Source organism: Engystomops pustulosus, chromosome 8, assembly GCF_040894005.1.
Source record: "Engystomops pustulosus chromosome 8, aEngPut4.maternal, whole genome shotgun sequence".
Lineage (NCBI taxonomy): Eukaryota > Metazoa > Chordata > Amphibia > Anura > Leptodactylidae > Engystomops > Engystomops pustulosus.
Window position 1 is genome coordinate 71,371,212 of NC_092418.1, and position 27,846 is coordinate 71,399,057.

The 27,846-nt window shown below is 40.1% G+C and overlaps 1 protein-coding gene across 2 annotated transcripts in view; it reads right to left on the reverse strand.

The window, feature by feature from the left end:
- The window catches only part of NBEAL1 (neurobeachin like 1), an 81,191-nt gene that overhangs the window by 18,745 nt on the left and 34,600 nt on the right, over positions 1–27,846 (reverse strand). The window contains exons 10-32 of one of the 2 annotated variants that reach the window (XM_072121144.1): positions 27,386–27,492; positions 24,787–24,873; positions 21,810–21,893; positions 19,901–19,999; positions 18,153–18,733; positions 17,639–17,771; positions 17,059–17,187; positions 16,642–16,942; positions 16,449–16,534; positions 14,397–14,486; positions 12,701–12,869; positions 11,526–11,659; positions 11,119–11,278; positions 10,573–10,675; positions 7,930–8,077; positions 7,693–7,851; positions 6,094–6,253; positions 5,217–5,305; positions 4,201–4,764; positions 3,073–3,248; positions 2,834–2,984; positions 1,676–1,804; positions 1,070–1,375 (exon numbers count right to left, since the gene is read on the reverse strand). In XM_072121144.1, the coding sequence (XP_071977245.1) occupies positions 1,070–1,375; positions 1,676–1,804; positions 2,834–2,984; positions 3,073–3,248; positions 4,201–4,764; positions 5,217–5,305; positions 6,094–6,253; positions 7,693–7,851; positions 7,930–8,077; positions 10,573–10,675; positions 11,119–11,278; positions 11,526–11,659; positions 12,701–12,869; positions 14,397–14,486; positions 16,449–16,534; positions 16,642–16,942; positions 17,059–17,187; positions 17,639–17,771; positions 18,153–18,733; positions 19,901–19,999; positions 21,810–21,893; positions 24,787–24,873; positions 27,386–27,492 (4,145 nt within the window). The remainder of the gene's footprint in view (positions 1–1,069; positions 1,376–1,675; positions 1,805–2,833; positions 2,985–3,072; positions 3,249–4,200; positions 4,765–5,216; positions 5,306–6,093; positions 6,254–7,692; positions 7,852–7,929; positions 8,078–10,572; positions 10,676–11,118; positions 11,279–11,525; positions 11,660–12,700; positions 12,870–14,396; positions 14,487–16,448; positions 16,535–16,641; positions 16,943–17,058; positions 17,188–17,638; positions 17,772–18,152; positions 18,734–19,900; positions 20,000–21,809; positions 21,894–24,786; positions 24,874–27,385; positions 27,493–27,846) is intronic. The other variant, XM_072121145.1, reaches the window with a different exon arrangement.

Here is a 27,846-nt window from a genome sequence, read left to right on the forward strand (position 1 = left end):
CAGCCTTCCCCCCGTAGTATTTAGCCAGCCTGCCCCCCATAGTATATAGCCAGCCTGCCCCCCGTAGTATATAGCCAGCCTGCCCCCCGTAGTATATAGCCAGCCTGCCCCCCGTAGTATATAGCCAGCCTGCCCCCCGTAGTATATAGCCAGCCTGCCCCCCGTAGTATATAGCCAGCCTGTCCCCCTGTAGTATATAGCCAGCCTGTCCCCCGTAGTATATAGCCAGCCTGTCCCCCGTAGTATATAGCCAGCCTGTCCCCCGTAGTATATAGCCAGCCTGTCCCCCGTAGTATATAGCCAGCCTGTCCTCCGTAGTATATAGCCAGCCTGCCCCCCGTAGTATATAGCCAGCCTGCCCCCCGTAGTATATAGCCAGCCTGCCCCCCGTAGTATATAGCCAGCCTGTCCCCCGTAGTATATAGCCAGCCTGCCCCCCGTAGTATATAGCCAGCCTGCCCCCCGTAGTATATAGCCAGCCTGCCCCCCGTAGTATATAGCCAGCCTGCCCCCCGTAGTATATAGCCAGCCTGCCCCCCGTAGTATATAGCCAGCCTGCCCCCGTAGTATATAGCCAGCCTGCCCCCCGTAGTATATAGCCAGCCGGCCCCCAGTAGTATATAGCCAGCCTGCCCCCCATAGTATATAGCTAGCCGGCCCCCCGTAGTATATAGCCAGCCTGCCCCCCCGTGGTATATAGTCAGCCTGCCCCCCATGGTATATAGCCAGACTGCCCCCCGTAGTATATAGCCAGACTGCCCCCCATAATATATAGCTAGACTGCCCCCCATAGTATATAGCCAGCCTGCCCCCTGTAGTATATAGCCAGCCTGAACCTCCCCCCCGTAATATATAACCAGCCTGCCCCCCCTTTAGTATATAGCTAGCCAGTCCCCTTTAGTATAATGCCAGCCAAACCCGTGTAATATATAGCCAGCCCCCAGCACAAAAATAAATAAAGTCAATGGCAATATTTTTATCCTAATATTCTTATTGGGAAGCATCATCACAGCTAACAAGATGCACAATCTCTTCCCCATTAACAGAATAGAAAAAAAAAGAAACTTACAAATTTGTCTATAAAGATCCTCCATTCTTCAGACTTGCAATATTCCTGGAAGTCTTCAAACAAGGAAGGGCCCCCATTTGTGATGGGAAGGGATGGTAAATGCAGGTTCATGAAGAGCAGTTCGTATATCTTAGAAACAAGCGTCCTCACAATTGGAACAAGGAAAGAATAGGTTTCAGATTTCTCCTGGATAGATTTGCTGAGGATCCCTTCCAGTTTCCCAAGCAGATAACAAGCTTCTTCTTGCTTTTCAATCACTTTTGTTTGCAGCAAAGTATTGAGTTTCGCAGTAGCCATGGCACATACCTGTGGAAGAAAAAGATAGTTCTTATATCCAGGGAAGAGATCTATCCCAGAAAGCAATGCCTGTCCTATGGCTGTAGGGGCTTGCTAGGGTGTCATGTGCGGGTCCCAGAGGGGAGACTTGCATCTATTGCACATTTATGAGAATGTGAGACATGGGACCATAGATAGAACTGTCCGAGTCTCCATCTTGGCTAATTGTGGGATCTCCATCTAATGGCAGAAGAATAGAGGCCTCACATGTTGACATGTACAGTGCTGTTGGGAATAACAGTTCACAAGTCAAATAACATTTTAACAAACCTGTAGATTGTCCTGTCCAATGAAACCAAGCAGAAGACGAAACTCCACTTGGGAAAGTGTCTCGGATTCAACACCAGCTGGATACCACACTGACAAGCTGTCCATGAGGGTGACTATCTCCTCCAGTAGCTGTACAATAAAAAGACATGAGAAACAATTTACTGGACCCAGATTCCAACTTAAGAAAACCTACAGCATTACAAGTTATTGTACAAAGTGGTCCGAAATTATGAAGACATATGAATAAATGGAAAAAAGATTTTGGGAATGCCATCCTGCATAGTGCACATTACTAAGGTGATGGGTCATACCTTTAAGGGCCAGTGTCCAACATGGTGGTCATTTTGAATGCCGCCATTTGAAATCAGACAATTAATTAGACGATTAATAGTCAAGTAAATTGTTTATACCAAATTATCAAAATCTTCCATTTTGGAGTCCATATTTTGAAATGGAAAATTGTAAATGTCAAGATATGATGGGCTCCATGCTATACACGCATGGCCCCAGTACAAGATCTAGTTGCCATTTCATCTTAATGAGGGGCACCAAAGTTTTTCACACAGGAGTATTAAAGGGGTTGTCCCTTTTACCTCTTGTTTTTTATAATGTACGTGTAAGTGTGGGGGGCAGGATATCAGGTAATTTACCGATATACATCTATTAGAAGTTCTGCTCCGCTTTCCTGATATGTAAAGTGAAGCCTCCTTTCTTTTACCTCATTAGCCAGACTTTCCTGACCATAAAATGGCCAAAAATGGAGGGTCATGTGATCTCTATCTGTCCATGAGCAATTGCCCCTAGGACCGTTACCTTATATTTAAGAATACTTGTATACTATCATAAGATCCTGGCAGTGCGTTTTATGGACAGGAATATCTGGCTGATGAGGTAAAAGACAGAAGGCTTGATTTTATTGATGTATATTGGTAAAATATGTAATATCCTACCTTTACTTAATAAGTGGCCCCTTTAAAGGAAATCAACCACTAGAAACCTACAAATACTCACCTCCACTCCTCTTCATCATGATTTGTAAAGCGCTACGGAATCTGATGGTGCTATATAAATAAAGATGATTACCCTGGCGCTGTCCGTCGCTAATAATAATAGTTTGGAAATATATGTAAAGCCACAATAAATGTAGAAATACTTTACCTTTTCTGTCCACAGAGAAGTATTGACCCGACCTTCAGCTTGCAGAAAGTCTTGTACAATGTACAGTAATCTGTTTGCGTTTTCAGCATTGACCTGGGTCTTAGGGTCTCTGTTCTCAGTTACAGCCCATTCAGGCATTTTCTCCAACAAGCTGTGTGGGGAAGATTGTATGGAATATAAGTCATGGGTGGTACTATGTATATATTTATATGACCGTCATAAATAAATTTGTCCCATACTTCAGTTTTATGGCATCTGATGGTCGCAGCAATTCATTGGACATCTCAAGACTTGTAAGGGCAGAGAAAACTTGTCCTCTTTCAATCCAGGTAGCATTGTCAGACTTGTCCAGGCCTTTCCACATCAGACAGAGCAAAATGTCTGTAAGCAGCTGCACCAGCTCCTCTTCACAGTCCTAAAAGATGTATTTTATAATAGGGATGGCATTCGGTGGATGCATTTTGGCATATGTTGTATTTAAAGAGAACCTGTCACCATATTTTCACAAATACAGGTAGTGACAGGTTCCCATAGAACCCTATTAACTAACTGACACCCTTCCATCCCCATAAATCAACTTTATCTTATATAAACCTGCATCAGAGGAGGTGTGTCCTGCTAAGCCAATCTCTCCCATCTACTCCTCCCCATGCCTCTTCTCAAGGTCCTTTACCCAGTTATGTTTGCAAAGTCTACCACATGTATGCATCTGAGGACTTGAAGTCACAGAATGCCTACTACTCCTCCCCATCTTCCATGGAGACATGCTGTAATTTCATGTGATCAGGTACATGCATGGGGTAGACTGTGCAAATGTAACAGGACCTTAGATTATTGACCACTTAAAGTCATGTGACCAGGGTGATATCATCTAACTCTCTCTCTGAGCTCTCTCTCAATGTTCCCCATAGCAGCATGTTCTGCAGCATTGAGACCTGTCAAATAGGAACAAAGAGGAAGGGCAATGCAGTAACTCAAGAATATGCATGGGTTACCTCAGTCTCTCCCCAATTCACTAGTTCAGTGGATTCACTAGTTCAGATTATATGGAGTGTTCCAAAATCAGCATGTGTCAGAAATGCACAAAAATAAGTAAACCCGGGAGGGGGTGTCACACCTCATAAATTATATATCGAGTTCTATGTCCCTATGAATGGACTGGTATTCAAAGTAAGGAAGAAAGCAGAATGAAAGCTCAATTTGTGCTCCTCTCTGTTCTTCTCATCAGTGGGGTTGTACTGTGGCATATCAAACATTATTACCCATCCTATGTATCACTAATAAGTAAGGATTTTGCTCCTTTAATAACAAATAATACAGGTTTTTTGCATTTTGTGAAGATAGCACAGAAATGAAACATGCCTTACCTCTTTGCTTTCTAAATTCACGCTAAGGGAGAGGTCATCCCTAAACAGTATATTATTTGAGCAAGTGGATTCTTTATCCAGACGATCCATGTTGAAAGACTTGGTGGACTCTACAGGTGAAGGTGTACTGGATACGCTTCCTGGAGTTTGATTTCCATTATCTCCTAGTTCAAAATTAGCCAGTTCTAAAGTGAGATGGGAATGATCACTGGGCCACACCTCAGAATCCTCTACTTGAAGCTGCGCTTCACTAAAAGATGGTCCATCTTCATCCAGGAGTGTGCTTGTGGACTGAAGGCTGCTATTCAGAGACCAGCTGTTACATGTACCATTATTTACTAGGTCTGATTTATCCAGCGCTACCTTCCCAAATGGACTCCTTTGTGGCTCCTCAGCCCTGGTACACTTCTCTTCTTCTTTAATACTGTCTTGGATATTAACTTTGCTATTGTTCTTAAATTCTGAGTTTTCCTTCATAAAGAACCGTACAAAAGTATCCTGCCAGCCAACCTGTTGAGCAATTTGTGATGCTGCATCTTGGTGAAATTGGAGGATTTGAAGAACCTGGAGAAAAATAATGTAGAATCATTTATGAAGCATTGCCTGGCTCTTGTTTCTTTCATGCAGTCTGCGAACACACTATAACTAAACTAGTCTAGGCAGTGCTTTAGCTATAAAATAGGGGCAGCACGGTAGCTTAGTGGTTAGCATTACAGCCTTGCAGCATTGGGGACCTGGGTTCAAGTCCAAGGGTCAACATCGGCTGCACAAATCTCAGGTGCTTTTCTTCAGTGTTTAGGGGGTTTCGCACATACGCCACTGGTTATACTAGATATAACTGTATACAATTCATTAGTTAGCATATGTTCTTATTCACTGACAGCAAAGACAAAGAATTGGAAACAAAGCATTGCTCAAATGCTATGTTAAACCTCAAAATAGAAAAACACTCACTAAACAACCCCACCCCCCAAATAATTCCATTTTGGGTAAAAACAAATCTACTAAACACTCACCTTCCTGCAGATGGCAACTCGTACCGCGAGATCCAATTTGTGAGAAATATGTACCACTGCTAGCAGGTCTCTGTAATTCATAACTGGATCTGGATTAAAACAAAAGAAAAATCACAAAAATATTTTTACAGTATGCAAGATAAAAAAGAAGGGTCATTAGAATGTAGTTATAAAACATATCATACGAAATTTAAAGGGATATCAGTGATTCATAACAACAAGTGGTGATGAGCAGGAAATATGGTAAAATAGAGGAATATGACCAATTATATTCCCTGTTGGCTCAAGCAACACAACTCTGGTGGTCCCTACTAAATCATATACGATACCATCACTAGAGCATTATAACAGGTGAGTATAGCACATTTCCTTATTCTTATTGATTTTATATAATTTCCCAATCAGTTATGTTTTCCTTCTCCAGTTTATAATCCCATAGTGCAATAAGACATACCTGTATGACTTGTTGTGCATGGGGGAGTATGAACCAGGGTGGTTTTAATTTTTGTAAATGTATGAAAACATTATAAAACCTATACAAATTTGTTATCCCCGTGATCGTATTGACCCATTGAATGAAGTAGACCTGTCATTTGGTGCACACAGTGAAAGACATAAAATGCAAGCCCACAAGAAATGGGGCAAATGTGTATTTTTTAATGATTTCCACTGCATTCAGAATTTTTTTCCCGCTTCCCAGTACACGGCATAGAATATTAAATACTATTGCTATGAAGTGCAATTCGTTACACAGAAAACAAGCCCATACACAGCTCTTTACATGGAAAAATAAAAAAGTTATAGATTTGTAAAGGTGGGTCCTTAAGGGGTTAATGAAAATCCCTTTCAAGCCATTAGGACATGAGGCAAGACATACCTGCTCTAAGCACTTGATTGAGAAGTCCTTTTATAAGCAATGTACTGACAGGAGCATCATTTATCAGCAAACCAAATCCAGAGTATCCCACTTCTCTCAGCCGAATTCGCTGTTTGCTTTTTTCGTAAACTTTATTACAATTCAACATCCGTTCTAATATCTGTCAATACATTATTTCAGAAAACTTGTTATCGAATATATTCTCAACATACGAGGAATCCTCACAGAGTGAGAAAATAAAATAAAATTTACCCCATAAGAATTGAAATAAATATGGGAAAGAAAACAACTGAAAAGGGACAGAAGGAATATAATGGACAATTGATGCAGAATAATGAAAATCTTCTTGTACTATTTTGGAATTGCTGATGAATATTTCAGTTCTGAGGCCAATGATAAACACTTGTAAAATAATTTCTAATAGGGTAATACTTAGTGCGACACTTATCGATAGAACTAGACTACCAACTTGTTATTATTTATGTCATTCATAGATTCACCCTAGATTCATTAATGGATTAATAGATCCAAGTATAAACACAAACTGTGTTGGATCCAAATGCTGGACCTTTAAAGTGGTTGTGTGGCAAGGATTGAGAGTGCCAGAGGAGTATGCATAAAATCATAGAACATCTGTCTTATGATGTATAAGACAATACAACATATGTTCTTTAGGGTTGTTCTTAAGTTGAATTTGTATGCAAGTTGGAACTGCACATTTTAAAATTTTAACCCCAAACAAAACAATTGCCCCAGTTGGATTTTCAAATTTTTTTGCTGTAATTGGACCATGACTTATCAATAAAGATTCATTACAGACACCTTACAGATGATCATTGCAGCCTGGGACTATAGTAAAGCAACCAGAGATGCTTACTTCAAACCAATTTATACAAGCGCACAATAACCGTAGTTGTGCCCCATTGATGTTGAAAAGTCTACACAAGGTTATTGCTGCAGAAAAAAATTTACATGGAGAAAGACCAGGGAATCCTCAGAACAAGAGTAACAAGGGATTGGTGAAGTAGGTATTAATCTCCTTGTTATGTTATACCATTGTGGGAAGTATGTTTTCCAAGGTGTTAAATGGAAACCAATGCCTCATTTTGCTACCTTGAAGGTCAGCCCCATTAACACCAAGTATGATCTACAAGAATCTTTATTCTTGTAGTGTGTGATTAAGCCAAACCAGTATATCTATTCCACAAGGAAAATACTACCCAACTGTAGACAGCACTGTGTCGACCTGGTTGGGTCTCCTCAGTACAGTGTAGGGAACTGGTTTGGCTGTGTGAGATGCTATTGACTAGGGTCAGAAGGTAAGAGTTCTCCTTACGAAGAGTTTGCCATTTAAGGGCACTTTATAGGTGTGTGGAGAATTAAAGCCATAGATGCTCCACAATGTTATACCATTGTAAGCTGTTGGTTAAAAAAAAAAATATTGGTTTAGAAAGTTCCCCCTAATCCTTGATTTTCTCATGTGTCATAAGACAAATTTTACTATATATTTTCGGGGAGTAGGGAGGAGACATAACTATGCATGTCATAAAAAGTCCTTAAATCTGAGCTACAATTTCCTTCAGTAAGTATCTGACTTACCTTGAATACCAGTTCTTTCAGTCGGTCAGAATACCTCTGATTAAGCAGCAATGCATAGAGAATATCAGCACTGCCTGGCTCAAAAAGCAGTAAAAATAGCTGGTCTTGTGTGGGTATAGTATTCAGGAGGCTGTGTATAACATCCAATACTCCTCGTAGCTAAAAGAAAGGTCAAGATGATTAAACAAATGCAATCCATTAAAACCTAAGAAAGATAAAAACAAATAAAATAAGTACCTGTTCTTCATCGCTAGTCACTGCAATGTAACCAATGACACTCTGAATCTCTTCCTGTGTGTCACCTTTGCTGAGAAAGTATTTGATGAGCCCAAAAAGAGACATTCTTATTGTAGCCAAATCTTCAGGTGACAAACAGTTCTCCTTACTAAGAGAGACAAATGAAATTATGTACACAATATATTGGGGAAATGAAGGAAAAAAGGCAAATTAATTTGATATAATATTGTTTATACCAAATATCTGTAAATAAATTAGATTTATTAGATTTTGTAATAGGCTTCTTTTCCTTAACAAATATAGTGCCAGGTAGATGACAAACTCAGTGTTATAATAATATAATAATAGTAATGTAATGGTATTTTACAAAAATGTTCAGGGTCTCCACTCAAAATGCAGACCTGGCCCTAGGACCTTCATTAATATCTGCAGGACTAAGGCCAGCGGCACACGTGGCGTTTTGAACCCGCTTTTGGGCCGTTTTTAAGCAGCCATTAAAAATCCGTTTTTGACCTGTTTTAATTACCGTATATACTCGTGTATAAGCCGAGTTTTTCAGCACAAAAAATGTGCTGAAAAACGTCCCCTCGGCTTATACACGAGTCAAAAAATAATTAAAAATGGACTAAAAAAAAAAAAAAACTTATTTACTCACCCTCCGGTGGCCCCGATGCGCAGCGCTGCTCCCCCGATGTCATCGCGGCTCCTCTTCTGGCTTCCCGGCTCCTCTTCTTGCTTCCGCGCCGTCTTCTGTCTTCTTTAACATCGCGTTGGGCGCCGCCATTGTTCTTCTCCCGTGCGGCGCCTAGTATGACGTCAGCAGCGGCGCGTCATACTAGGCGCCGCACGGGAGAGAACAGTTGCGGCGCCCAACGCGATGTTAAAGAAGACAGAAGACGGCGCAGAAGCAAGAAGAGGAGCCGGGGAGCCAGAAGAGGACCTGCGATGACATCGGGGGAGCAGCGCTGCGCATCGGGGCCACCGGAGGGTGAGTAAATAAGTTTTTTTTTTTTAATTCTGGGCTCCCTGCATACTACTGGGGGGACACTGTATACTACTGGGGGTATGCTGTATACTACTGGGGGGCAGGCTGGGGTGGCTGTATACTACTGGGGGGGCAGGCTGTATACTACTGGGGGGCAAGGCTGTATACTACTGGGGGGCAGGTTGGGGTGGCTGTATACTGCTGGGGTGGCTGTATACTACTGGGGGCAGGCTGGGGTGGCTGTATACTACTGGGGGCAGGCTGGGGTGGCTGTATACTACTGGGGGCAGGCTGGGGTGGCTGTATACTACTGGGGGCAGGCTGGGGTGGCTGTATACTACTGGGGGCAGGCTGGGGTGGCTGTATACTACTGGGGGCTGCCTGGGGTGGCTGTATACTACTGGGGGCAGTGCTGTATACTACTGGGGGGCAGGGCTGTATACTACTGTGGGGCAGGGCTGTATACTACTGGGGGGCAGGGCTGTATACTACTGGGGGCAGGCTGTATACTACTGGGGGCAGGCTGTATACTACTGGGGGCAGGCTGTATACTACTGGGGGCAAGCTGTATATTATAGGGGGCTGGCTGGCTATAAACTTGGCTGGGTCTGTGACCAATGCATTTCCCACCCTCGGCTTATACTCGAGTCAATAGGTTTTCCCAGTTTTTGGTGGTAAAATTAGGGGTCTCGGCTTATACTCGGGTCGGCTTATACTCGAGTATATACGGTAAGATAATTAGTAAAACCGGTAAAAATTTGATGCAATTTTCAAAACGCATGTTTTTTTTAACGGACTGCTTAAAAACGGCCCAAAACAGGTTCAAAACACGACGTGTGCCACCGGCCTTACAGTCCCATTGTAATCGAGCAATCCAGAATATTGCATGCACAATAAATTTTCATCTTTTGGCACAGTCATTATGACAATACTGCCCGGGCTCCAGAGCGGACAGTTCACTGCCTAGGGATTTGATTGGAGCTTTTGACAAGATAATTAAATACCTTTATCTTATACCTGTACACTCCGCAATACTGGAATATGTTTTAGCGTAGAACGGAGCAGATCAACTCCCTTTAAAGGAAATACACCACTTTGTAAATTGCCAAATTTTGACCAAACATACCTTTACATAGAAGTAGGTATGCTGATGCAAGGTCTGATCTGGTTTATTCTTTGAATTCAGTGTTTTCATTAACCCCCCCACACACACACACACACAAATTCTACAATTATACTAATGAGCCTCCGCCACTAAAAGCTGATTTTCCAAGGATGGAGGCCATGGATAAGAAATATAAGAAGATTACCACCAAGCAGGGCCTGGATCCATGAGTAAGTACCCCTGGTTTATCATACTCGATTTTGATGGTAGACTTTTTTTTTTAACCTTATTACAAAATAAGGTCCCATGCACACGTCTGTATAAGGGAATTGATCAGGCTGACCACTTTGCAGCCAAATCACGGCAACGTTAGAAGTTTACAACACAGGGCCGCTCAGTTTTGAATGGAGAGGGGAGGGGTGAGAAGAACCCATGTCCCCCACTTCGTTGCCCGGTCGAGTGAATGAGGCCAGTTTCTATTTTGTTACACCTTGGCCAGTCAGGGGTAGACTTTCTTTGCGGTTCTAACAAATATTGTACCAATGTTTCCTACCTGTAATATACGCGGATTGTATCCAACAAAAACTGAACACCATACTTTTTGCGAAAGAGTTTTCTGCTATCCTTGATGATGGTTGACAAGTACTGAATATGTCCTATAAAAAAATGAATAAATAAAAAAGAAAGTAAAGCTAACAACAATTTGCATTTATAGAAGCTTCAACTCTAACATCAATCTCCATATTATGGATGTTATACATTATGAATGTTATACAGGGATTTGGTGTAGTCTTCTATAGAAATTGTGGCATGTTCCAAATCTCTGGAGGTTTATCTCCACATATGTATGAAGCCCTACAGAATTGGTAGTGCATGGAGGAAGCTTGACACCATGAAATGCCCAATTGCTCAGGGCTTTATTGTGTGCATGAGTCTGCCATAACAACTGCTATAAAAGTCCTGTGTTTTGCAAACACGTCCATTATTCTCTACCCATAATTCACAATATATTGGTGACCTGCTACAACTTTCACACAAGTTTCTATGTGTGTCTATGGATAAATGATTATTAGTCTGTATTATTCCGAGCATTTCTCACCTATTCGAAATGGAAAGTCTCCACGATTCCATATGCGGAAATCAAATAATAGAAACTGGTACATCTGCTGTAACAGTGCAGTGTTCTTCTCTACAGACACCTGCTCTATCAATAGCTGAACAGCCATTAGCACATTTACATCCATAAAGTGGCCCGGAACCTGAGAGGGAAAATGATTGATTACTGTACGTATCCAAAAAAATGCATATACACATTACATTATTAATTGTTAAAATGGCTTAAGGTGAAGCTGAACAAGGCGATTCCATTTAACACGTATGTTATCTACTTTAAAGGATTGTCCGGGATTGACAATTTTATTTTGAGGACTGGAAAAGGGTTGTATACCAATAAGAAAGAGGTAATACTTGACTTTCATAGGTGAACTTATACAAATAGAGTGTTACCTTTTGCAGCAGAGCCCCTAGTGTAGCAACTCCATGGGAATGCATCAGATTCTCCTGATTGATCGGATGTCTCTGAATAAAGTGTTTCACCAGCAAAACAAAAGTGGCTACAATATTCTTTTCCAGGCGGGCTTCTGTAACAGAATCACAAATACCTTATTAGGAAAGATAACGAGAAGTAAAAAAAAAAAAAAGAAAAACAATAGAAAGAGAGAGGTAGACAGAATAAAAAAAGAATTATGTCCACCCAGATTGATGTTTCTGAGATTAATCACATATATCATTCAATGAATTACAATCTTGATGGTGCAGTCACACGTTGCAGTTACAAAGTTTTAAGGTGGTTTTAGATGCAGTTGTATTAATTCAACAGGTGAAAGACATGAACTGAACAATTTAATTTGATTTTGAGGAAACCTGTTCCACAAAGGTCTTTCACCTATTAACTGCACCTCAAAGCTGATTGTGATGCAGTGAATGCACCCTCAATGACATGCGTCTATAGATAAGCAGATAGTTTTTTTAGACTACTGTGATCTCTCATCCATTCATCCTAGTAATGTAATGGGAGCCCTGGTTAGTCTCACATCCCCTCTGTTATCAGATACCCCCTCATAAGAAGATAATCATGTAAGGAATTTAAATGATCAGGCATTTGTTACAAAGTGGGAATGAGACAGTAATGTATGTCAATGTATTTGTATAATTTCTTGTACTTTTATGTATAAGGTAACTTTCAGGCAAGCTGTTACTTTCCGACCTGACAGTCAAACTCCTAATCAGCTGAAAGCATTCGAGGCACTGGAATGTGAGTAGAGTATTATGTAATGTTCCTTATTATATATGTAAACAGTAGTTTAGTTACAATAATAAAATTAATTTTTGAATCTTCTGTAGCTTATAAAAGCAAACATTACAGTCTAATAACACAGACTGAGGGACTTTGTTTAGTAACATAAAGGGAGTGTTGTTCTTGCTAATCCACCTTATTCACCTGGAATTCTCTGCCTATTACAAATAATGTATGGTGTGATTGTCTGCAATTGGGACCGAAAACAAATTATTAATCAAACTATTGTGACAGCAACTTATGTAATGGGTAAAGAACCTGTTAAACTGAAATGGATCATTTATTTGTTCTGCACAAAGTAAAAAGTATGTCTAAAAACTTATACCTGAAGCCCTTGTGGATGGCAAAACTACAAAATCTCCCTCTGTAGGTGTTAACAGCTCAGGAGGAAAACTAAAACTTTCAGACTTGTCACAGACAACCTCATTTAGACAACTGATCTGCTCCAATAGTGGAAACAACGTGTTTAGTCCTCCAATACAGTTGATCATGTCCTAAAACAGAAATATAATTTATCACATTAATAAGCCGTTAATGACATTTAATACACTTTTGAACTTTTTATTAGACTGCTGCTGTCTTGCTACATGCAGTCATTTATAGTGGTCATATAATGGAGCTCTGACTGCAGAATATTGCTGAAGGAGGTTTTCAAGGCTAAATAGTATTGATGACCTATCCACAGCATGTAAAACATGGCAGACGGCCCAATCAACTGACTGCAGACCATCCAGCAGCATCCTGTAGTTAGTAGCAGAGGGGTGTTACTGTAGAGTTGGCTCCCATTAACTACAATGGGATCCAAGCACAAAGTATGTCTGCCAATATACCTCTGATCATTATTTCAATAGCACTAAATGTAGAACTTTTTAGTCTTTTCATCTTTCGGTAAAACCATTTCCCACCCTTTGTGTGAAATAGAGCAAACACAATCTGTAGACTGGATATATAGGCCTGTTTTCACAGACAGATTCAGTCACTGAAGTGAATGGGTTTGTGAAAACAATGAATCATTCCCGGCAGAAGCACGGCCACAAGTGTGTAAGTAGCCCAATAATGCACCTAGTAGTTTTACAAACTTGTACCATGGCTACAACCCTATAATGTTCCGTGCTTCCAATTTTAAACCAAAGCAAATAGCAGTTTTAACTTAGATTACATTAAAGTAGTCCTTATAGGGAGTTTAATAGATGCATAATTAGGCATTGCAATGAGTGCCTGAAAACTCTGCATCATCCCATATGGGCTCCCTGCCACATGGCATCATTGAGGGAAATTAATCAAGGCTTACAAATCCAAATATAATAGAAATGCAAGCGAGCCGCCACCTCTAAACCAGCCGGCAGCGGAGTGGGCAGGGCCGGGACTAGGACTGTGCACTCACTTGTAAGCCAGCACGGATGGCTGCCTAATAATCAGGAGACAGAAACCTCCCAATCTATCTATCGACGCCGGAGGGGCAGGGTTTCATCAGACGTCGGTGCAATGCGCCGTTGTATTTAAATCTCCCCCATTGGGTGCATGAGGTCTTATTCTGTTGATAGCCTTAGATCAGTGGTGGCAAACATGTGGAGTTGATGCCAGAGGTGACACTCAGAGCCCTCTCTATTGGCACTCTGGCTATCATCCCAGCATAGACCCCCACCAGTGAGGACTCAAGACAAGACTGCAGAAAGAGTGAGCGCGTGCAGACAGGGTCAGATTATTTTTGAGGTTATAGGACCTTCTGTTAACTATATTGACATCCTTGAAAGCTGTGGCACAGCTGGTTTAATAGATTGCGAGGTTGATACTTTGGGTTGCAGATTCAGCTGCAGTTTGGGCACTTGTCTCTAAAATGTTGACCATCACTACTTCAGGTAGAACAGAAGCTAAGAATTGAAAAAAACTGAAGCACCAATTCCCAAACTACTATTTATACCCTTTTCACGGTTTTTGATATCAAGTGCTAAGTAGTAAATAACCAATGTAATTCTATTGGGTGCAGTTATAAACTCCTCTCACACATTTTTACGAAATACCTTAATGTCCCAGTTAACAACTTTGTTTCCAGTCAATCGTCCATGAAATAGGTTGGGTGATAAATCAAGGCAGATGTGGTTCCCACAAGCCTAAATACAGATACACACAAAAAGAAAAAGCTTTACTTAACTACATAGAGGCTAAAGAGATCTGTTATTTAAAAGAAAATACCATTATACACTTCCATAGCAAAAAAAACAAAACAGAATGTAGACACGGGCCAAAATAGTTTGTCCTAAATAGCGGCCCTTTGCTAGATTTAGAGGATCTATTTCACCCTGCAGATTGCGCTGGCATACTGCCATCCGCAGTAGGAGGCCGGCTGTTACATTCAGCCCGATCCATGCTGTGTCTGCCCGGCAGAGAGATCATACACAGAAAAATAAAGACAATTGACAGGTGAAAAACATATCAGAAGATTATTATAAGGATTATGTTATATTTTTTCTAAAATAATGTAATCTCCATTGATCAACATTTAAAGGCTTTTTTTTTATAAGGAGTACATTATGCCACTAGAACAGTGTTTTACAAAATTTGCAAAGTATCAACAAAAACCTTTTATTTAGCAAAAAAAATCATAATTGGAGAACAGCAATGACTAAAGCACAGAGAAAGATTAAATTTTCTGAAGCTTACACCAGTCACCAATCAGTAGGAAGTGTATAGGCCTTTGCTTAAAATGACTTCAGCACATCTGTGACCACAGGACATCACTAGTCTCTCACATGGCCCTGGTGGGATTTTGGTCTACATTTCTTCCAGTCTCTTCCCCATTACTGTGACTTGTGTTGGTTTCCTGGCTATAACTTTGTCACCAAGGATTTAACAGAGGTTTGATATTTGGTTTAGGTCCAGACTTAAGGCTCACCATTTCAATGTTTCAATGTTTTCTGTTTCAAGAAAATGCTTTTACCATTTTTCTGTGTGACTGGGGGCATGGCCCTGCATGAAAATGTTGAATGAAGAAGAAGGTTGTTGAAGAAGGTTCTTATACACACATGCATTCACTCTGCCATGTAGCTGTATGGTCTATCTCCTGCTGCAGAAAACACTCACCAAACCATGACTATTCCTTCACCACCTTTTTATTGACTTCTTTACACAATTTAGGTTCAGTCTTTCCCCAGTTTGTTCACAAACAAATTTTCCTATGTGATCCAATTAAATAAACTGTGGGCCACTTCTCTTCTGTCCACACAACATGCTCCTCATCTTCACTGAGTCAAGACGTCTGATTCCGCTAAAGAGAGGTTTGGTCACAGCAAAGTGGGCTTTCAGTCCAAATGTTCTTAAACGTTGTGGCAATGTGTGACGAGAGTCAGTGCTGAACTAGCCAGCAATTCCAGCAGCAGCGTTGAAAAGATTATTCATGAAGATTCTCCCCCATTATCTTGTCCTCTCTTGGGTTTGTCTTTCGAGGGCGAAGCACAGTATTGGAACGACCAACTTCTGATAGGGTCATCCCTTTGGTCTTCTTCTGGACAATCTGCTGCTGGAGAGTTTCAATCACTTTGGATCGGCACAACATTTTTGCAAATTCAGTGAAAACTGGAAAGTTAGGCTTTGTCAGATAATTAAAGAAATTAGCACCAATTGCCAGATGTACACAAATACCTTGAAGGTGTTTTCCAATTTTGAACTGTGTTCTTTTACAATTATCTCATTTTCATTTTTATTCTGTGCTTTAGAATACATACAATTCATTAAATAATCATAAAATACTGCTATTTTACTCATGTTAAAATAATTTCACATATGAAAACACCTTGACATTTAGGAAATTGTCCGTTCTCTAATTAGGATCTCCAGTGTGCATATGAAAGAGAGAATATATGATACGTGCTTTGTAACACAATTTCATCTCAACCAAGTACATGAACTTTGAGTTGTTAAATCACATGCTTTTAGATGACGTACAGGGTAGACCAGTAAAAGAGGTTACTTATACCACAGTTCTGTGGACCCATTCACGCATAGTACGCAGTATAGGTAGAGGAACTCTTGCAATAACTTTACAAATAATTTAGACATTACGTTTCAGGACTTACCTTGGGTGTATAATACACAAGTAGCTTGCTGGGCAAGTCTGCGAGTTCAGATTCCTGCGATTTCCAGGGGCTCAAGCTGTTAGGACCTGATAACATAAAATGTGCAAATCCAACAATGTAGGTGTACAGCGTAAAGTTTAGAAATAATAGCATTAAATACCTAGACTATACCTATCTTTATGTAATCGCTTACCAGCCAAGTACAGAGCTTTTATCTGATTCGCTTGCAAAGCATCATGGAAGATGAGAACGGATCCTAGTTGTCCTTCAAGTGATGTTGGAGAGCCCCATTCACTATCTTGTGTCCCAGCTGAAATCAATTTGACAGAATCTGTCTTTCCCTGTAAGGCAATTCTCGATGGCGAGGACAGAATACTGCCCAGCGATGTCCTGCTGGTATTACTTGGAGGAGAGACAGGTGGATCTGCTATCTGCGAAGGGGGTGGGGTATTTGTTTTTTGTCCAGCAGATCCAATGCAACAAGAGGTAAAAGGCTGAAGAATAACAAAAACATAAGGATTAGTCAGGATAGAGGTGTAGTATATACAAGGGCACATATGTATACAACATAAATACATCAAAGAAGCCCAGATCTTATATCCATACTTACTTCACTCAAAGCTGGAAATTTTAGGGGTGAAGAGATTTTCAGCTGTCCGTTAACATAAATGTAGACATGGCTTTGTCCAAAAAATCCCAAGGACCTTTTTGCTGGTACATGTACGATGGCTATACTGTGCTGTAGAATTAAACCACAGAGAAATAATGCTGACCAGTGACCAGAATATCAATTATAGTAAATCTACTTGGCTATAAAGGACAAACCCTCCAGTGAAGTAGCACCCATGCAAAAACCCGCTTTTGAAGTAAAAGTATAACGAACATGGCATTAAAAATCCCCAACAGTCATTAAAGGAAAATTACAAATCAGTTTTGTACTACACTTTAATGCTGCATCTCTATTAAAATTAGATTATAAACCAAAGAATTTACATAGAAACATTCATTTCCCAATAGTCACTATTTAAACTAGTGTTTTTGTTGAGTAAAACAATGTTTTTATGTACAATATGCATTATATCCAAACCCAATACACATATGTGATGTATGAAAAGCTACGAGCAGCATTCTGCTGGAGTCAGAGGTCACATTCCCCAAACCTACCAGACACTATAATAAGTGCAGCTTACCCACAATGAATCACAGAAGCAGTGATCCGGCAATTTAACAGTGGTGTATTCTTTCTTGGTGCATACTGCCACGACGAGGAAACCAGAGGAGGAGATAAAGGCTTCAAATCCTGTGCCACTGCTGGTGAAAAAGCTTGAACCAAAAAAAAAATATATATATATCAGCCGAATATTAACAGCCGAACATTGACTCTTAATAATACCTTGATGTAAAATGCTAAGTGCAGTAACTCGCATCAGCCCAATATGTTTATTCTGGAATTTAACATCCTTTTATTTAACATGGGGAACATAGCAAAATGTAAAAAATTGAACCCGGTATTTACAAGGATGGTTTTGAACATAATTGTTTTACTATATAGTTCTATAGTAACCGGTTACATGACTTCCCCAATAAATGTTGGAATACTGGATATGCTGGCAGAGTTTTTCACATTCACATAAAATTGAAAATACCTAGAAACCCTCTTCCATCTTGATCGTACTGCTAAGAACAAAACAAAAACAGAATTACCTATATAGCTGCTTTCTTTTTGGACCACTACTAGAATAGCCAAAAGTGGATTGATCTTGGTCGAGGCAAAACCAGGCATAAAACGTGAATGCAGAACCAGGCCACTTCTGAATTATGGGTAAAGCAATCCCGGATGAGCTGTGGGACAGGTTAAAATACTGCAAGGAACTCTCAAACCCCTGCTTTCGGGCAATAGTAAGCATAGCTCGGGTCACAGGAACAACATATGGATGGCTCTTTTTGGGCTCATCCATGCGCAGCAGGGCAATAAGGTGGAACAGTTCTTTGGAGCCCATTGATTGGCTGCCTAAGGAACCCAATAGACTTATCAGGTTTTCTGCACAGACTCTGTGTAGAGAATAATGAGAATTCAGAGCGTCTATTATCCGGATGACTATGCTAGCATTGACACACATTGTACGACTCTGCTTGTTTATGCAGCAGATTCGCTTCAGCCAGTCAGAGATGAAGATTTGTAGATCGTGGGACACTATCTCTGGTAACCACTGTATAAGAAGCAGAAGGGGCTGCACATTGCTTATGCCATAAATCCCAACCGCAGCATGCTCTCCCTCCACAGCCTGAAAGTAGAAAGAAAAAAGGAAAATAAATTAAACCAATATGTTAGTAAAGTTCACTGGCAAAGTGTGAAGATCTGGCATGATTTACACAAGTTTAAACAGATTTTCTGGGATTTTTAAAGAATGGTTTATAGCATAACACGACATTTTTAAATATTTATTTAATTAACCCTTCACAACTGCCATACAGCTATATACGTCCTATTTGCACATGCCCCGTGCAGAAAGGACCAACTTCAAACGGCCATATCTCCTGAACCCTGGCACATAGAAACATAGGGGGAGATTTATCAGAAGTATCTTAAAGCAGAAATGTTCTAGTTTCCTATGGCAACCAATTATAGTTCAGCTTTCATTTTCGCACAGCTGTTTATAAAATTAAAGTTGAGATCTGCTTTGTTTCCATGGTTAACAAGAACAGTTTTACCGCAGAAACTTGATGAACTCCCTCATAATTTTATGTCATTTTAAACAAAAGAATCTCCCCTTCAATATGATGTATGGATTGTGTATGGATGCTTAATAGAACCGAAAATATTCACCCTTAAATTTGTACTAAAAAATTGATTTGTTTTGTACAGCTTTGTATTCCCAATGGTAACTTTAAGAATAGTTATCTTCGGTTCTCTTAAGCATCCATGCACATCCATATGTCATATCAAAAAGAGGAGACTCTGTTTAATATGACACCAGAATTGTGTTTCTACCTGTAAGGGTTCAGAAGACAAAGGCATTTCCAGCCTGTCAGCTGAAGGCAGAATATAGAAGAAACTGCTGGAGACTTTCACTTTGTAGAAGTACATGCACCCTCTGCATCTGTAGCTGACCCTGAAAAGTGATTTAAAAAAACTAATTGGAATCGCGAATGGACCGGGTAAGTAAATCTGCCACACTGAGTAGTTGGCAAGCAATAGAAGTAATTTGCATGTATTTTTACAAAATATATCAAATGTGATTTTTGTATTCACAATTTAACAACATGTTATGTGATATTTTTTTGGAATATACACTAGTGAATTGAGTTTAATTAATAGATTGGGGGTCATATGTAAAAGAGACCCTGACCTACAATCCTAGTGTTCTAGTCACAAATTCACCGGCAACCAAAAATGTAGTTTCCTAGTAAAAATTAAAGTAGTAAAAAATGAAAGAAACTTAATATATTACCATATTTAGAATCTCCTCTAGTAACATCCTTGACGGCTGTCCAAGAGACTTCAACACCTCAAGCAAATGAGTATAGCCAATTCTTTCTTTAAATACTTCCTAAATGTACAGATGACATATAAATATATAGATAATAAAATGTTAAACCTAAAGACAAATTACAATTAAACAAAAAAAAAAAAAATGATATACACAGTACAGACCAAAAGTTTGAGGACACCTTCTCATTCAAAGAGTTTTCTGTATTTTCACGACCATAAAAAATGTAGATTCACACATGTTTATAGTCATGAAAATACAGAAAACTCATTGAATGAGGAGGTGTCAGGAGGGCTTTGAGTCTTTAATAGACATGCGCTCTACACAGATATATATCATGCACACCTGTCAGGTGTTTTACCGCTTCCTTGAATTTCAGGGGAAAAAAAACAGAATGAAAACTTGTTTTCCACATACTGTTAACATTAATTTCTGGGCTTGTACAACTACATTGATAAATCATTTCAATATTTTAATAGTGGTTTTCCATTGTTTATAAATTAGCATGACAAATAAATACAAAAATGAAGAAAAAAACCCCACTAATAACTAAATTATCACATCGCAATGAAAGAAATATTCAGGTTGGAATAGTTTGCTCCTTACTACATGGAATGCTTTAAAAACACAAAAGAAAATAAAAAATATCAATGTAAAGCAAAATTACTATCCCATGGAGGTCTGGATTGGGGTGATACTGAAAATGATTCAATACCAGGCCGATCCAACTTGCCTAGAGACGTGGAAATAGGGGTCAGTAGCAGGGCCGTCACTAGGAATTTTGGGGCCCCTGACTGGAAGACTTTTGTAGGCCCCCCTCCCCATCGGCATCCATTCCCACAATGATACATAACATTATACACAATTCTTTTTTTACCAAAAAATTTTTGAGCCATGACAAGCTAGACTCTGCATATGCTCACTCAGTATATAGATAGCCCCTGCACATGTCCCCTCATTATATAGATAGCCCCGGTACGTTCCCACTCAATATAGATAACCCCCAGTCCACAGTCACCCCCCAGCCAATTTACAGGAGATGCCCTCCCTTTAATGAACTGTGCACCTCAGATGCCCCCTGCCAGACCTTCGGCTACTTCTCCCCGACCCTGTAGCTCCATCTTCCGTCCCATGCGCATCACTATGACGCAGCAATCTCGTGGTCACGTGACATCATAGTGTATGTGGCACTGGTATGTGATAATGATTTCACAAGGATTCAGAAAAAAATTGTTGATTGATTACTGCCCTGCATCTTGTAATTACTGCAGGTATAGCTTGGAAAGTAACACATCACATCTACAGGCAGGGCCCACGCCAGCATTCGGCAAACCAGAAATTGCCAGGGCCCACTTGTGGCCACATCTACATTCCCCAGCAGCCTGGCTGTAAAGCAGGGCTCCGTGTGCTGCAGGACGCTGTCCTGGGTTTCTGCATGTGAAACGCTGTGCAGCTGCTGAAAGGAGGAGGAAGACGACAGAGGGAAAAGGACCTGGGCAGAAGCCGAGGTGATTATTATTCTTTCATTTTTAATGGTCACATTTACTATTCCATGGAGGGTGAGGAGGGGGCTGCACATGATGAAAATAACTGAAAATGGGGGGAAAAAATAATGTAAAATAATACTATGGTACTCTGATCAGGAAAACCAAAAAGACAAATATAGAATATAAAGAAGAGTCATTTTGTCACTTTAGCATAATTGGCCAACATTACCAAGGCTTGGCGCAGTCTTGCAGATATGGTATACCCACTTGAATACACACTACTGGGTAACCATAAAACAGCATCACAAGCTTTAATAACTTATTTTATAACTCTGAATCTTACAAATTAAAAACAGAACTGACAAGCCGGTGTCGTATTTTACCTTTGCTCCAGGAGATTTATGTTTCACAGCTGTAAGTGCTTTAATTGTGGAGACAACCAAAGTATCTAACTGCTCTTGAAAAACCTAAAATGGTAGGAAAAAAAGGCATAACAAAACACAATTGGGATTTAGTTCGGTGTTGGACACATCTGGACCTTCTGGATACAGTTAAATAAAGCATTTCTATTAAAGGAAACCTACCATTAAAATCAAGCATGAAAACCAGAGACATTTACTCATAGATCCAGGCACTGACTGTGGTAATCTTCTTATATTTCTTATCCATGGCCTCCTTCCTTCTAAAATAACTTTGTAAATTCCACGTATTATGCCAGATTACACTGGCAGAGGGAGGAAGAGCGGGCGAGCGAGAGAGAGATCGCGAGCAGGGGGTTGGGTGAGACGGCTTCTGCTCATTGTAACATCCTGTGAAGCTACTGAATCGAGGGGCGCCTTCAGAGCTCTTCAGGCTCATTAGAGTAATTTTAAAAGTTGATTTCTTTTTAGAAAGCAGGAGGCCATGGATAACATAAGAATATAACCACAGTCACAGTGCCTGGATCTATAAGCAAGTGTCCCTGGTTTATTAGGCTGGATTTTGATGGTAGATTTCCTTTTAAGTGTTAGTAAGATTTAATGTTAATACAACCCCATCACCAGTACTTCTAAAAGCCTGAATAGCAGAGAATAGAAAGAACATCACACTCACTACAGAAAGGAAAGAGGAGCAAGTAAAAGGGCTAAATACACAGCTATAGGTCTGCACTGACTATAGCAGTCCTGATCTAAATGCATGTTCATTACCTTACTCTGGTCCCGGTCCAGGTAGTGCAGATTTCCAATAAGTTACCTAGTTACCTATTAATCTAATTCCAAATTTTTTTTAGTAAGTCCATTTGTTTAATGGAAATGTATTTGCTTGAAAAGAGGCTGCTTTTGAAGGTCGCACTGAGGCAAAGTTTTCCTTATCACACCCTGGAAAATGTATTCATATATATTTCCTTTCAAGAACCCCTAACGGAACATATTTGTATGGTGAATATGTCAGGTGCTTCCCTATGTCGCCATGAACTCTGTTAATCTACATCTAGGGCAAGACATACAGTCAACACAAAGACTGCGCTTCCCAGCCTGAATATGGCCACCTGAAAAAGCCCTTAAAAGGCCAAACTGTAAAACTTCATATTTTTGGAAATTATTAAGCTCAGATCACAGTAACCCTACTTGTGTGTGGTCATATTTATAGCCTCGTTGTCAGAGAAATAGGGAAATAAATATTACAGCATAAAACGTATTTATAGAGAACAACAGAGAAGGTATAAATAGGTTATTACTGATCGACAAACCCATCACATTACCCTGGTGTCTAATACAAATTTTGGTGTCATTTTTAAACATGATTTTTGAATAATCATCTATTAGAGTTCTAGAATTGAGGTAGATTACACATTTTATAGAATCAGTGAGGACACATACACAAGCACATGCATACATATACAGAGCCCAGAATACCCAGCCACCGGAAAATGACGATACTAAGATTCCTACTAAAGTATATACCCTCTGTTGGGTGTACTGCAGAATAACAGAGCCAGAACATTACTACAACTCTGCTCATAAGGTAAATTAGCAAATCACTTTTATATGATTTACTATAGATTGTAAAAAGAATATAAATTCAAAAGCTCAATGTTAAAGGGGGTTTCCTAAAGGTTAGACTTATCCACTTGAATAAAGATGTGCGGACCCGAACTTCCCTTTTCGGTGCGCTCCATGCAACCTGGACATATTGCTGGATTGGCTGCCAATCAGACAATAAAGCATATTAACGCCTATAAGGACTACTCATGGCTTTGAATGGCAAGGGTCTGTTCAGCAGCCAATCCGGCAATACGTCCAAGTCACGCCTAGAGTACCCAAACTCCAAGTCCGATTGGGAAGTTCGGGCCTCTACACATGATTCATATAGCAAGTATCTGATCATAGAATACAACAAGCAGTTGAATTAATGAATTCTATGTATTCCATTGCCAAACAGAAGCTCGGTACAGCTCTCAGCAATCGCTAGCAGTTCCACTGACATGGTGCAGTAGAGCTCACGTTTAAGATGAGCTCCATCTAGAAGCGAGGGACACTGCTCTTCTGATAAGTGCAGTACCAGCACCAAAGCCCTAGAGATCAGACACATATCTTGTGGACAGGTGCCAAGCTAAAATTATGGGCTCTCTTCAGCCCCGCCCATTCCATCCTTTAGTGAGAACGGGCCACCAGTTCTCCATAATGCGGAGGGGTGGGGTAGGGTTGTCTTCTCATGATCAGCGGGGTAAAGGCATAGCTTGTAACCTTGATACAAACTTTTTTGCATGCCCATAAAACTATATTTAAACTGCTCAGCTGCTCCTGCTCTATAACATGTTGCCTTCATATAGGACACTATATACTATATATATACACACTATATGAAGGCTCAACTCTCTCTTTTATTTATCATGCTGCCTGTAGATCACAATGCATTTTCATGGTGTCAGATGAGCTTCAAATATTTTGTTAGAGAATCTTGATGTGTTTAATATAACGCAATTTCTAGAGTTGGGCAACTTTTTGTAAAAACTTTCTTAAAGTGTCATCCACTGGAGGACTCCAAAATTTACAACCTAAACAATTTAATATTCATTTCATCAATATGTAATGGAGTCATGCTTTTGGGACAATTCCCTTTTAATATGTACTGTGCTTTTCCAATAGTTTTTATATGGTTTACATGTTCAGACATCTGGATAATGACGTTATCCGTGCAGTCTGCATGCAGCGGAGAAGAGGGCCCACAGAGATATCACTGGCAGCTGTAGGTCCAGATCCATCAATCATACATTAACACAATTATTAACTAAACAAAACCAATAAGCTAGGTTGCAATAAGGTTGTGACCCGGTTATTCTGCATAGACCAGTCTTACAGTGTTGGCATCTATGTGTACCTGATTTTCATTCATTTCTGTCAGTAATTTGTTGGCAAGGTCTTTTTCACTCTTGTCTGCCCCTCTAGTGTTAGCGTTTAACAAGAGCTGCAGGATGGAGACAAGAACACGGCAGAAAGGTGGATTATAGGTTAGCGGCAGCCACAGAGAGCGAGGGATCGGTCTCTCTACAAGAACATGCACATTACCGGCTGTGCACGGCACAGAATCATCTGCGGATTCGATACTGCTATATCGACACATCGTTCACAGTCATGTATTTACTATATGTGACCATGGAAATTACAAGTAACAAGCTTATTCTATGTGATTAATTACTGACCTTTACTGGATGTATCACTCTTATATGCAAAATAGGATAATACCAATTATATATTGCCATTTTAATTTTTTCCCCATCAAATTTAATACAATTTAATAAGTGAACAAGTGTGTCTTATATGTTAGGTTTCCTTATTTCAGTGTAATTGAAATGCAATACAAAAGATATAATACAAAGAGTAAATACAAGACACAATGTACATGTAAAATTTGCTGTTTTGTAAAAAAGCTGTGACCGTGAAAATGTGCTCTAAACCACAAGCAGCATGTTATAGAGCAAATAGGTCTATATGCATACCTCTCAACTTTTCAGAAAGAGAGACAAAATCTTATCCTTAGGCATGCACCTAGCAGCTCCCTCAGTATACATACAGGCTGTATACACCATATACATGTACCACTGACTATGCACACAGGCAGTATACACCACATACATTTACCCCTCACTATGCACACAGGCTGTATACACCATATACGTGTAGCCTTCACTACACACACAGGCTGTATACACCATATACGTGTAGCCTTCACTACACACACAGGCTGTATACACCATATACGTGTAGCCTTCACTACACACACAGGCTGTATACACCATATACATGTAGCCTTCACTACACACACAGGCTGTATACACCATATACATGTACCGCATACTATACATACAGGCTGTATACACCATATACCTGTACCCATCACTATACACACAGGCTGTATACCCCTCATAATACACACAGGCTGTAAACACCATATACATGTACCTTAGACTATATATACAGGCTGTATACACCATATACATGTACCCCATACTATACACACAGGCTGTATACACCATATACATGTACCCCATACTATACATACAGGCTGTATATACCATATGCATGTACCCATGACTATATATACAGGCTGTATACACCATATACATGTACCCCAGACTATATATACAGGCTGTATACACCATATACATGTACCCCAGACTATATATACAGGCTTTATACACCATATACATGTACCCCGGACTATATATACAGGTTGAATACACCATATACATGTACCCCATACTATAGACACAGGCTGTATACACCATATTCATGTGTCCCTCTATCCTACTACACATAGTATGCAGCCCCTCACCCTGGTACCTTCCATCCAGCAGATGGACTGAGATGTAGGATCTTTGGGAAGTCTTTAGTGAGCCCAGTGAATGGCAGCCACTGCTCAGCTCAGCTCCTGCAGCGCCAGGCAGGGCTGTCACTGGATACACAAGTGCATGGCAACTGCACTGTCTGTAGCGAGCCCTCAGCCCTGACCTCTCACATAGCCACAGCTCCCCTCTGCCGCCTGCTCTCTATTTCTTACTCATGAATATTCAGCAGCCGGACATCAACACAAGTCCGAGAACTGCTGTAGGAAGACAGTAGCAGGCTTATCCTCAGCAGTGGAGGGACCCAGATATCCGGGACAAAACGAGGCACAGCGGGACAATCTCTCAACCACCTGGGACAGCGGGACAGCAGTGAAAAACTGGAAAAGTACCGTCGAATTCTGGACAGTTGGGAACTATGTATATAGGTTTGTGGAGAATTACATTTAGAATGACGTAATCATTTAATCATCTCATCTCTGATCATTCTGGGTGTATGATCCAGTTAGAGGCCACCATTTCCTCTAGGAGTTTGTATAGCGAGACATACGGTCATCACTGATAAAGACTCATGCACACAACCAATTGCACTTTTCAGGCTGTAAAGAATGGGTCGTGTGCTGTTTGCTTCCCGGTAAACTCCATTAAAAGATCACCCCAACATGACCTCACACAACAGAAGTCAAAGGGGTCAGTGACTTCGCTGCAGTTTGTGTAGCTAGTTCAAGGCCCCCAAACACGGTAGTGTGCATGAGGCCTTAACGGCAGACAGTACACTTGATTACGATCTACCCAGCTCCTCCTGCTTTATAACATGCTGCCTACAGATAGGACACTATGTGCATTCTGCTCAGCTCCTCCTGCCGTATGCAGTTTTTAATCAATAATTTAATATAAAGAGGGTCCTTTAACAAAATAATCTCTGTCTCATGAATGGTGGTTGCTGTCCGAGAAATACTGTACATTTTATAAACAAGATGAACAGATGCAGTGAATACATGCGTATTAATATGCTGAAGTAGTTTAGTATACATTATATGAATGGATGAACAATGTAGAACACATATTTCCATTAAAGCAAACATGAAACATCTCACCTAGTCTCCCAATTCAAAACCAATAAAAATGCCTTACCCGGCAGTTCTGAAGAAGCCTGATAAGGTGCTCAAAGCAATTGCTGTTTAGGAAAATTGCTTGAAGTACTGGCTTATCTTTGCAGTTCAGCATTTCTGTCATATAGTCTTAAATATAAAATAAACACAGGAAAATTACAGTAGACAATACATTATACAGCAACATCACATGTAGGCATTACTGGGTACATAGACTGCATGATCTATGAAGTCACTGCTACAATTAAAAAAAAAAAACCTTAAGGACCTTCAACTTTTTAGTACAGATAAATTAAAGTGATATTCTGAGACAAAGGGTTTATAACAAGAAACAAGTTGGGCCCTATCCACAGTGATGAGACTAGGGCTGCACCGATACTACAATTTTGAGTGTGATACATTACCTGAAAAAGTATCATGATGCTGATACAATGTTTTCAAGAAAAAAAAAACACTATTATCTGAATGTTTAGGGTGCGGTCA